The sequence below is a fragment of the Psittacula echo genome, assembly GCF_963264785.1.
Source record: "Psittacula echo genome assembly, chromosome: Z".
Classification (NCBI taxonomy): domain Eukaryota; kingdom Metazoa; phylum Chordata; class Aves; order Psittaciformes; family Psittacidae; genus Psittacula; species Psittacula echo.
The window spans coordinates 85,720,648-85,732,704 of NC_137742.1; the positions used below are offsets into that span (position 1 = coordinate 85,720,648).

Consider the following 12,057-nt stretch of genomic DNA (forward strand, 5'->3'; position numbering starts at 1 on the left):
TTAAAGTTATGGAGGATCATCTTCAAATACCTACTGCAGGAGAAAAAAAAGTCAGATGACAGCCTCTTTAGGGTGTGTTAATATTGTGGTAGATGAGCTGTTTTAGTCTGACTCTGCTACTTCATCATTTCAGAAAAAGAGCTCACAAAGTCTTTGGGTTAATAGCTAACAAGTGAGCAGGTAGTTGTACCATGAAGTCTTTTAGGAGAGACACTTTAATCATTAAATACTGTCATAATGTTCTTTGTCATTCTATTTCTTGTACCTCTTGCAGAGAATTTTTTAGAACTGAATCAAAATGTTCTCCAAGACTGTTTTTCTCACATTGTTTGTCAAATCCGCAGGCAGAGTACCTTTTGATAGCTGTAATAAAACCCACATAAGTCAATTATGCTCTTTATCATTAAAATATTTGTAATGAAAACAAGGACAGTGCCTTCACTAAGGTTTCTGGAACAATCTTGTTATAATGAGCACTCCTAGATATTCTCTACGAACCAGGGTAATTTATAGAATAGCATGGCATACACTCAGTAAATGGCACTTCAAGCCTTTTTTCCCTCTCTGAGACACACAGATACCTTCTTGTTCACATTTTCATACCTAAAAAGCCCAATGCATTCAACATGTTGCAGGATAAGGGCTTCCCACATACGAATGAAGCTGTTGTAGGATGAGGTGGGATATTATGGGTTCATGTCCTGACACTCAGCAGGACTCTCTGGCTTCCCTCAGTTTCAGCCAGCACCTTAGCACAATGCCATGTTCACACTCCCCTGAAGGGAGCACACAGTTATAATACAATAGCTGACCAGGCACTGATTTGAAATTCATGGCAAGTGGAAAGATAAAGATCACCTAAACCACCACAGCAGAGTTCAGAGCACATCTTAAGCTGCGCTACTCAACTACTTGCAAGAATGTGAGAGTGAATGCCTCTAAAGGCCCCTAACAAACACCACTTGCTTTTATCGTGCAGCATTATCATGAAAACACATGTAGAAAAAGCATTCCTCAAAGGAAATTCAACCAAATTAAGCCATGGGGGAAATAAAAAGATACGGGATTTGTGACAGCAGACTAAATCTTATCTGCTGTATGCAAAATCCTACTGTTACACAGAGCAGATCCTATGGTAAAAAAGCAAAGCTACACCACTGTATTATTTTTGACATGTAAATTTTTGCATATTTTAAAACAACTTTTTTCTGTGAAAATTTCTAGACTAAAAAGCCACAAATTAAAACTTCAAACTTCTTATACGTACTCTAGATAGGTAATACAAACACCAGGCAGCTATCACCACCAGAAGAGACCTGAGCTGCTTGCCTTTCTACCAAGCCATTGATTATTTCATTACTCCACAGCAATTCCCACCACTCACAAAGATCTTTCCTAGTATCTCGCCTAGTCCCCAGTTACCTTCTATCTTTACTGTGCATGTACTCCTGGAACCAGGTTTTAAACTCTCCCAGCTGATGCTGTGCCCGTTTCACCACATGCATGGCTGCAGTCAAATCTCCACAGCGCATGCAGTAGTAAATCAGTGCCCAGACAGGACGTCCTTCTACTTCACCATCCTGAAAGTAGAGTAAGAAATAATTAACATTCTTCAAAAGCAGCATATTTGAATTATTTTTTTTACTGTTTGCCTCATTCGTTATTTCTGACCTTATATGGACACACTGATTTTGGTAAAAAATCCTGTTCGCCTTACAGAAGCCAAAGGTCATGAGGTTTAAGTCCTGTGAAAGCTGTGCATATCCTAGCAACAAAGGATGGAACACTCTTCTGTTTACCCAGATTTCAGTTTTGACAAGCCCAGAACTAGCATACGATCATACAATATCCTCTCCACCCAGGAAGCAGATTGGGATTAGACCACTGAGGTAGGAAAATAATTTGTACTGGAACAGAGAGATACCAAACCAATCCCGGATCTCAGCAAGTAAGAAAAGGACAGCTAGACCCAACTATGCAGTCTCCAATGTTACAATTTATTATTTTTTAACTTTAATTTTTCAACCCAGCCTGCCTATCTGGTAATTTTGCAGGTGCACAGCTAAGCACTTTCTACTATGTGCAGATGAATAAGATTCTATGCAGATTCCTAAATTAAAGGCTCAGGCTACAGTTAAGATTAATTCATTACATATTTATTCATCAATAACTCGTGTCAGCATCTTACAATAAGCATAAAAAAAAAAAAAAACCAACAAAAAAAGAAAGAGTAGAAACAAAACAGGGAGATTAAGTTACCGCTTTTTTGAATCATCATATTTTAATACTTGCTTATTGATCTCTATATAGACCATCAGAAGAGACCATAACTTCTAGAATTTAGAAATGGAACTACTGAGTATCACCCTGCTTCAAGACTATCTCTGAATTCAAAGTGATGGTCTACTATCTTCCAATTTCCTAATGAAAAAATGCAGGAGGAGGAATCAGAGAATCACAGAATAGTCTGGGTTGGAAAGGACCTTTAAAACTCATCTAGTCCAACCCTCCTGCAGTAAGCAGGTCTTTGACTAGACCAGGTTGCTCAGAAAAACAGCCTGCAATTTAAACAATAGGAAAAACACTGGAGGGTGCACTAGTTCCCTGGCTGTGCTGGAGCAAACAGATATGTGTTATTTTAGGTCAGTGGCTAAAAGTGATGGACATACCTGGAGGCCAGGGACAGGCGCAGGGAGTTTGATGTTCAGGAAGCTGCAGACTAATTGGAAGGTCCCTGGGACACCACCCAGCTGAGCCTGGTGCAAGTTTCCAAAGACTGTCACAAAAGTGTAGTTTTTGTAACTGAAAAACACCACAAGCAAAACAAACGTGAGCAGACTGAAATACACTTGCTGCAAAAACACCCACTGCCTGTCAGATCCAATAGAATTAGCAATTTAAAGCTAATTACCCTGATGTTCAAATGTTATCATTACAACAAAATGAGGCAAAGATTTCTGTTCATTTAGGAAGATCCTTGTGGTCAGCAGTCTCAAGAGACACCACGTTTGTAGCCAGTGGTGGACTGCTACAGGTTCAACTCTGTATTATGAGGTTCTTCTCATTAAGTTCTCTTAGTACTAAGTTAAACTCAATTAGCTAACTGGCAAAAAGCCTTCCCATCCTAATACTTTAACTATCAATCCTGTCACAAAAGAACATTTAAACACCACAGATATGTTTGTCTTTCTTCCCTGCCCTAAGCACAAATACAAACATTAGGGCCATGGACTTACTAGGAGAAAATCAGAGAAAAGGGGACTTTAGAGAAAAGCAACTGGTAAAAGCAGCTTTGAGAACACCTTCTAAAATAAACCATCAAAGCCTTTAGTTAAGGCAGATCAATTTAACAAATTTTCATGCTTAGGAGGAGGAGTTTTGAAAGTCTGTACATTGAAGAAATACATTGGAGGAGCAGCAATAACTCATATTTAATTCCATTTTTTTCTCTGCAAACACTGTACCACCAGACAATAAAACTGAAACGTTATGCTAAATGTAGGCAAGTATCACTCAATCCTCATAACTAACATCATGGCAGAGTTAAGCACACGATCCTCAGGGATTAAGACCACAGTTACTCCAAAGCAACTAATGCAAGAAAAGCATTACATCTCTTCCTTGTACCTGTGAGGGCTTAGTGAGGCATTGAAACACCTCAGTGTTACCCAAGTCCTTGTAGGAAAGAAAAGCTTCAAAGCAAGGCACAGGGTTAGTTTGGTTTTTTGTTTTTGTTTTGGCTTTTGTGTTTGTTGGTGTTTTTTGTGTGGGTTTTTTGTTTGTTTGTTTGTTTTCTGGTTGTGGCTTGTTTTTGTTTTTCCTTCTTTCCAAAAAAATCAAGGCTCAAGGGCCCAATTTCCACAATTGGGAGGCAACAATATGCAACTAATTCCTAATTTTAGTTAGCAGACAACAGCACTGTGAAAATTTAGCACATCAGATACTCGGCAAATTGGGTTAAGAGTCACTGGCTCATCGCATGCTGCTGAGATGGAAGAACTGGAAACAGAAGATACTTCTGATGTGTCAACTGATCTGTGCAGAGGCAGGCACACTGCCACCACTCCAGCTGGCAAGGAGTGCTGATGAGGTGTGGCAGCCTACTGTGAGAGGCCAAGAAGAGGCTGTAACATCTCTTCCCAGTGTGCTGTATCAGAGTGCAGCACTTGCTGTGCTCAGGTGGCAGATCTGTATCTATAACAAATGCCCACGCACTGCACTACAGCTATTGTTTGCTTCCCGCTGCTGAACCAGTCTGCTGCCATTGGCAGCAACACTGCTGCAATATCCACGTGTGCAGTGAATAGGTAATACATACACCCAGGGATTCACAGAATCATAGAATAGCATCACAGAATGGATGGGAGTTGGAAGGGATCCTGCAACGAGCAGGGACATCCTCAATTAGATCAGGTTGCTCAGAACTACATCCAGCCTAACCTTGAATGTCCCCAGGGATGGTGCATCCACCACCTCCCTGGGAAACCTGGGACAGTATCTTACCACATTCATTGTGAAAAATCTCTTCCCCACTTCCAGCCTGAATCTCCCTCTTTCAGTTTAAAACTATCACCCCTCATCTTGTTGCAATAGGCCCTGCTAAAAAGTCCTTCCAGCTTTGGGCTGCTCCACAGCCTGCAGTTCTTCAAGTATGGTCTTGGTCAAGGAGCATAGGCCCCATGATACTTGCCAATACAGACAGTAACCCACTTCCCAGAGTCTGAAAATCATTGCTAGATGTCTCAGCTTCAGCTTCTTCAAGTCCTAGCCAAACCTTTCAGTATAGAAAATTGCATGATCAGAACCTGACTCATTGCACCAGACTGGTCCCCACTGCTTTCCTCATTTCCTCCCAGTCCTAGCTGCTGGCAGTGCTTAGCAATCAGAAAGGGAGTATAAGGAAAAGGGGAATGTTTTTGCTGAGGGGAAATAGATCTCTTTCCACAAGTGAAAAAATCTTCACATACGACCATGCAGCATAGAATATTTAAGGGCAACATAGGAAAAAGAATAAAAGGTCTTTGTGTCTTCTAAACAACCTCCCCATGGATCAAAGTGTTTTCAGCTAGAACAGTTTTCAGCTAGAACAGTTTTCAGCTAGAACAGTTTTCAGCTAGAACAGTTTTCAGCTAGAACAGTTTTCAGCTAGAACAGTTTTCAGCTAGAACAGTTTTCAGCTAGAACAGTTTTCAGCTAGAACAGCTTCATATTCAAGTGCCTTCTTTAAGCCCTGCAGAACAGAAAAGACAGGCAACAGATGCTTCTGTGAGCAGCACGAGGTAGCTGACCTGTTAATATGTTTGCATTGCATTACAGTCATTCTAGTTTATTATTAGGGAACTCTATTAAACTGCGCTACCCAGAGCATTCGCCTTACCTTTGTTCAAGGTACTGCAGCGCCTGCCTCACAAATTCCATTCGCACTTCCATATTGGTCCGGACTTTCAAGGCATCGCTAGCAGGAACCAGGGTGACATCAGTCATTTGTTTCACCATGGTCCACATCTCGGAGATGTTCTGTGAACAAACCGTTCCATGCAACAGTGATGAGTACAGAGGTGAACAACAGCACTGTTCTGAGCTACACGGTGTTTTGATGCTTATGAAAAGCATAAACCCACGAGAGTTATGTCAATTTAGATTTGCAATGGAGATACTGGATGCAGTCATGAAGGTAAGCCACTTCTGTCCTGCAGAATTCCAATTTCCCAAGCTTCTCTGCATAATTCTTGTGCAAGAAGATGGCTATAAATATTGCACTTGCAACTGTCGCCCAGGATCAACACTGATTTCCAAACCTAGGCTGCATACTTGGTGCTCAGATTCCTTGCCCATTTCCAGTTCAGACTTCCTACTCAATAAAAACCACAGCAGCATCAGCTTTTCGTGTAAGCAATTACTCTGGCTGCTGCTGGAAAGCTGTGCTATCAACTGCACAAAGAAATACCTGAAGGACACTTATCACTTGGACAAAGATTAGGTTTTGAAAAAAAGGTTGAAAGTCATCCACGTCTGCTCATCTACAAGGACAAGATCATATCAGTGTCTGCAGGACTAGGGTATCCCTGCTGCAACAGCAGAATATTGAGAAATAAGAGCCCTGTTAGCTTCAGCAAGGGCAGGTGCTTGATCTCAGTGCTTCAAAGCAGTAAGAACTCTCAAACTCAGTTGTCCCCAGCAAAATGAATGCAGCTGTTCAAAGCAAAGATGCACATGTATAATTCAAATCTGATTGAAGCATATACCCCTCTGCTTCTGAGCAATTTTTTGCTCTCCCCATTTGCTAAGTCAAAGGTGTGCATTTGGGTGTTAGTTTTTTTAGGGGCAGATCAAGGTAAAGCAATTAAAGAATAAGAAAAGCAGGCAGATCATTGGTTTAAAGTAAATCCTAGGGGCTTTACACTTTGCTAAGGGAGCCTAATTCAGCTCTAGCATGGTCTAATTGAAGACCCTTCACCTACAACTAAATACATTCAATAGATATTAAGAGATGACATTTTGAAAACCAAATGTAACAGAAACCATTTAAAATGAAAAGCAATTTCCCCTCCCCTCTCCTGCTGCCCCCAACAGCACATGGCTCATGATGGGACACCTCAGTGAAAACAGAATGTTTACTTTTTCACTGTGTTAAGAAATTTTCCCCATGACCAAGTACATCACAGGTGGGCCTTTCTATACTAGAGACGACTCCGGTATTGGCTCTGTGTTTTCTGTGGAGCCATGCAATTTTTTTTGGCAATATCAGTATTTTTCCATCGATGTCAGCAGGCTGCTAATCACAGCTGAAACCAGATTAAACACATTTCCTTATGTTAACTCACTGGCAGTACCTTATCATCTAGTTCTGCAACAGCAGCACAAAGGTCCACCAGGTTAGGCTGCAGATGTCCATTCACTATCTTCTCATTATAAATATAAATCTGAAACATATTGAAAGTAAGCAAGCTTAACAGTACATATTGCTTCCCCCCTTCTTCCTCCCCAGCTGCAGCAGCAAAATTTGAACCAGGCTTCAAAAACAGTGTCCCTTCTGCTTCTCTCCCACATTAGCCCCCTCTAATTTAACACAAGAGGAATGGGCATCGGCAGCAACCACCCCTCCACAACACACTGAAGCCAGCAGCAATCCAGCTGTTCAGGGGTTCTGCATGGCAAAACACTGTGCTGAATGCCCAGTTGGACTAATTGTAGCTAGTTGTTGAAAGACAAAGAACAGACCTAACCACTGGACAGCTGTGATATTTCCCTGCATGGCAGCCTCCTACCTGCTGATATGAAAGAAACTATTTTCTGGTTTATGGCAGTATTAAGGGAAATTCAACAGACACAAGGAAATGGGAACAGAAACACGGCCCTTCCAAACTTGTACACACACACACACTCCAGGTTTGATTTAAATTTTGTCTTAATTTAGCTGCTTCTACTATTCTTTATTCTACTCTCAGCCTGAAAACCTTCCAGCTACATCTGAGAATAATAATTCTCAAAACTGGAAAGTTAGTAACATTGTACTTTAAGTCCCTTTTGCTCTTGCTACTTCTTCAACATGCCTAGTATGCAAACAAGACGCAGTGCAAATAGAATCTAGCGTCAGTGAAATCACTGTGTTTCTATGAAACAGCCTGAACTATCCATGAAGAACAATTAATAATTTCAGCCTAATTAAAACATATTCATGACTGCTGATAAACTGAAATAGTATGGACTGCCTCATCTCCAGCACCCCTGGAACTGGTACTGCTAGAGAGGTTGGGTTTCCCATATTCACAAAATATCAGGGAATAACGTCAAGAGCCTCAAAGTACACATATAATTATGATATAAGGAAGACCCTTAATGCAAGTATGTTACACGAGATATGAAATGAATTAATCACAGGCTGGTTTGGGTTGGAAGGGACCTTAAAACTCATCCAGTTCCAACCCCTGCCACGGGCAGGGGCACCTTCCACTAGACCAGGTTGCTCCAAGCCCCGTCCAACCTGGCCTTGAACACTGCCAGGGACAAGGCAGCCACAGCTTCTCTGGGCAACCTGTGCCAGGGCCTCAGCACCCTCACAGGGAAGAATTTCTGCCTAAGATCTCATTTTCAATCTTCCCCGTCAGTTTAGAGCCATTCCCCCTTGTCCTGTTCCTACAGGCCCTTGTCGGAAGCCCCTCTCCAGATTTCTTGTCATCCCCTTTAGGTATTAATGTACTATTAAGATCCACTAAATCAAACGTACACTGTATCAGCACAGCCATACACCTCACTTTGTGATTCATTACTACATAGTTCCCATAACTGAATGCAGATAGAGAAAAGCAGCTGTACAAGCTGCTATTTGGCTCAGCAAAGACTAAGCCAATGCCCACAATAACAGTAATTTGTGCAGATTAGGCAAGGCTTTGTCTGTGTTGTTTCAGATATTCCATTTTGAAAAATCAAGTGCTTCTCTTTCATTTTGTTTCCAACAGTGCTGGTAAACAGATCATCTCATGTAACAAAAGTAACAAATTGCCCATGCAAAGGTTCATATCTTTTCCCTGAAAATTTTCAGAGGGAGTCTAATGCTACCAGACATTAATTCACAGCTGATGCACAAAACCTTCTCATATGTTATGCCATTAAAATGGGATATAATTTAACAAACATCAGGATTAATATTTCAGCATGTTTTTTCCTTCATGCACACATCAGAATAACGATCTTTCAAAGGTAGCCTCCAATCCACACCATTCTATGATTCTGTGTGAGCGTAAAGGGAATATAAAGTCTTTATTGTGTACAATTATGCACTGACATGAATTCTAAAAAAGCTTTTTTTTTTTTTTTTTTTTTGGAAAGGTGAAAAGAGTTTACTATACACGCATAAGTGATTTCTACAGTCATAATGGTGTTCAGGATCTCCTTTTGACAAAATATTCCTGTAGCAGACAGGTAGGTACATTTCTAAGAAGTCAGGCTAAATTTTTGTATTTTCCAATCGCTTTTTAACTCCAGGCAGATATTTGCAGGCTTTATCTACCATATTTTCTCACACACTACACTCACAGAGCTATCTTTTCCCCACCTCATTGTAGAAAACAGTATTTAACTATGTTTCTTTTTCTATTTCTACTCACCTGACGAGCATACACCATCTCCATGCTGTCCAAAGAGCTGCGACCTGGAGGACCCAACTCATCGGCGTAGCTGGGCTGTTTAATAGGACATGCATAAGAAAGTATAAAATTGCTGCAATGCATTTTACCAGTATATCTACTCCTAAAGAACAGCAGCAAAACCACATTCCTGATCATGAAAATCCTTAGTTCCGTCTAGAGAGTAAAATGCATAGTCTCACTGGAATACCCCATTATCTTCTCAGTATAGCTTAAACTTTCTGAAGTGACAGAAACCCTCCTTATTTAGTGCACAAACCAACAATCAGCTCTCTAGAATTAAGACACTGGTGTCTCTTGATAGCATCTTGTAATTTTAATTCTTTTCTTTTTTTTTCTTGAAAGTTTGCTTATTGTTGCATTAGTGTTCTTTTTGAATCTCCATCACAGCAAGCACACAGAATTCAATGGACCAGCCTAAATGGGCCCAGTCTAGTAAATCTGACACCCACTCCACTTCTGTGCCAGTACCATGGCACAGACACAAAACAGGACTGCAGCATTCAGTTATGTGCTGAGAAGTCCTCCACTGCTGGTCTGCTGCAGGACAAAGGATGCTGGCAATATCCTGACTTGAAGGAAAAAAAAAAAGTCATTGTTCTACCCACAGAGACAATGCTAAGTTTGAGGTATTTTCAGTGTAGATGCAGGAGGGACAGATGATGGAGTCATGGCATGGAAAATTTGTACTTTTTTATAAAACTCATAATATGCCATAAGAGTCTAATAAAGGTATTCTTGTAAGTGTTTACCACAAACCACAGGTATGTTTTCAGTACAGCCACAACTGAACATGGATGTTCAACACTGTGGAGGAAAGAATACTCCCAATTAAGTAAGCAATACTCTCTGATGTTTCCTTTTTCCTAAAAATTGAATTATTTCAGCATTAGCTTTGCAAGTCTTCGGTTTGAAAAGACAGACCCCTTTGATATAAGGAGCCCTTCAATATCAGCTGCTTCATAAGCACTGCTACAGCTCTGATAGTCTGAAGATAAAAGACAAGCTCAACATAAAAGCATAATATTTATTATGAAGCCAACTGACATAGTTGGGGCAGAGGATACAGAGAAACTTTTGGAAAAGCAAGCATGTTTTCAGGCTTGTTACTGTATAACTCAAACCCATTGATATTCCCCTAAACTGAATCAGTAACTTTTTCCAAGAAAGAGCAGGTACATCTGCAGAGTTTTCAAATTAAGCTTTCTACCACCCAAGTCTGTTACAGCTGGCTGCACACCCTCATTAGCTGTTACACTGTACCTCAGCAATACCGGCAGATAGCTCTGCTTTTACTTACATCAGCTACCCAGAATGTCAGTACTTTACTGGGTAGACAGGATCACTTCTGAGTATTGCCTGAGGACATGCTCTAAGATTTCCTGGAAGAGCTCAGTTAAACATGACCAACTTGGTGCCTGGACAAACAATAGAAAGCCCAAATGATATGGAAAAATCTTTGTTTTCACTTTCAGTTTAATCGGCTTTAAAGTTCAGCTTTGCTGACACCTGTCAGGTCACAGTACAGCAGGACCAACGTTCCTGCCACGGTTTGGTTTGTATGGATTCCAGGAAAAGAGCCGAGAAGTGGAAGCTTTTCTCCAGATGGGATCACCATTCCATTTCTTTTTTCAAATGAGGATGAAATACTGACAGGGTCTTCAAAATAATCTTTTCTGGGAACTGCATCCCAACTTTGAAATGAAATAATACAAACATATGAACCTTTAGACATGTTCCTGTCAGTCCATGCACTGAACAATCTCTCAGTCATTCCCAAAAGCTTACCAACTTCATTTGGTATCAGTTTATCTCAGGTTATCTTCTATTGCATAGGACCACCCAATGAGTGTGTTTGTCCCAGTACAGTGAAATATAAATGAATGAAGATATCAAAGATGATCCTGGACAATCCTTTAAAATTGCTAGAATTAAGTTTATCACTGCATTAATTTCTCAGTAATAGTGCCATTTAAATGATATCCAACCTGATTATAAAAATCAGACAGATGCACTTAGACCTTAGGCAGTATAAAATGCCTTACAAATAAACCCAAAAGAAATCCCATTTTTAATTTCTGCAACTGAACTTACACTAAAAATATCCTTCACAGTCACTCTTAATGGTACTGATATTCAGAAGCATTTGCATATTTCTTTCAGTGCCAAATCATCTGACAAATTCCTTTAAACCCACCTAAACCCTGACAAACTCTTTGTTCTAAAGAACAAAGAAGCTGTTAAAGCAGGTTTCCTGGGAAACAGACACAATAGCATAAATAGTGCTTTGCACCCTTACCCTGTGCTATGCCAGATAAATTGCAGTTATTTAAAGTAACATTAAATTATGGACGTTGTCATTAATTACTGATGAGGTTTCATCTTCTGCAGCAAATTAAGAAGGGTACATTGTGACTTAGTGTCACTTTTCAACTAGTGCTCAAACACCAGAAACATAAGGACTGGGGCTCTGTTTTGTGAATCTGGTTCCCTTGTCTCCTGCTGCTGCTTTGCTGTGCTGCAGCAGCAAAGAGCATCAATGTGGCTGCTGCTCTGGAGTGTGGTGTATGATTGACGGGTTAAAACCTACAGGTAAGGATCTGAATTCAAAAGTGCACCTGAAACCAAGAAGTAACTGCTGTGGGATTTGGGTTTTCCGTTCTCCATTTTTACCCTATCCATTATGCTTTGACGATCACTTATTAACAAGCTGCCACAGCTGAGAACTGCCACAGTGAAATTCAATTCTCTAAATGCCCACTACCAATTTGGCACTTCAGCAAAGAAAAAAAGTCAGGAACCCCAGAATTTGTCTTGACTTTCTTTCCTATGCCAGGAGCCATGGAAGCAAGATTATGCCCTATTTTTTTTCCATCTCATGCTTGTATTCTGGCTTCATCTTTGAATTATT

General features: G+C 40.5%; 1 protein-coding gene across 2 annotated transcripts in view; it reads right to left on the bottom strand.

The window, feature by feature from the left end:
- The window catches only part of NUP93 (nucleoporin 93), an 84,616-nt gene that overhangs the window by 15,889 nt on the left and 56,670 nt on the right, over nucleotides 1-12,057 (bottom strand). For both annotated transcript variants that reach the window (XM_080638641.1, XM_080638642.1), the window contains 5 exons: nucleotides 9,108-9,182; nucleotides 6,834-6,923; nucleotides 5,378-5,517; nucleotides 2,670-2,802; nucleotides 1,423-1,580 (listed from right to left, as the gene is read on the bottom strand). In XM_080638641.1, the coding sequence (XP_080494767.1) occupies nucleotides 1,423-1,580; nucleotides 2,670-2,802; nucleotides 5,378-5,517; nucleotides 6,834-6,923; nucleotides 9,108-9,182 (596 nt within the window). The remainder of the gene's footprint in view (nucleotides 1-1,422; nucleotides 1,581-2,669; nucleotides 2,803-5,377; nucleotides 5,518-6,833; nucleotides 6,924-9,107; nucleotides 9,183-12,057) is intronic.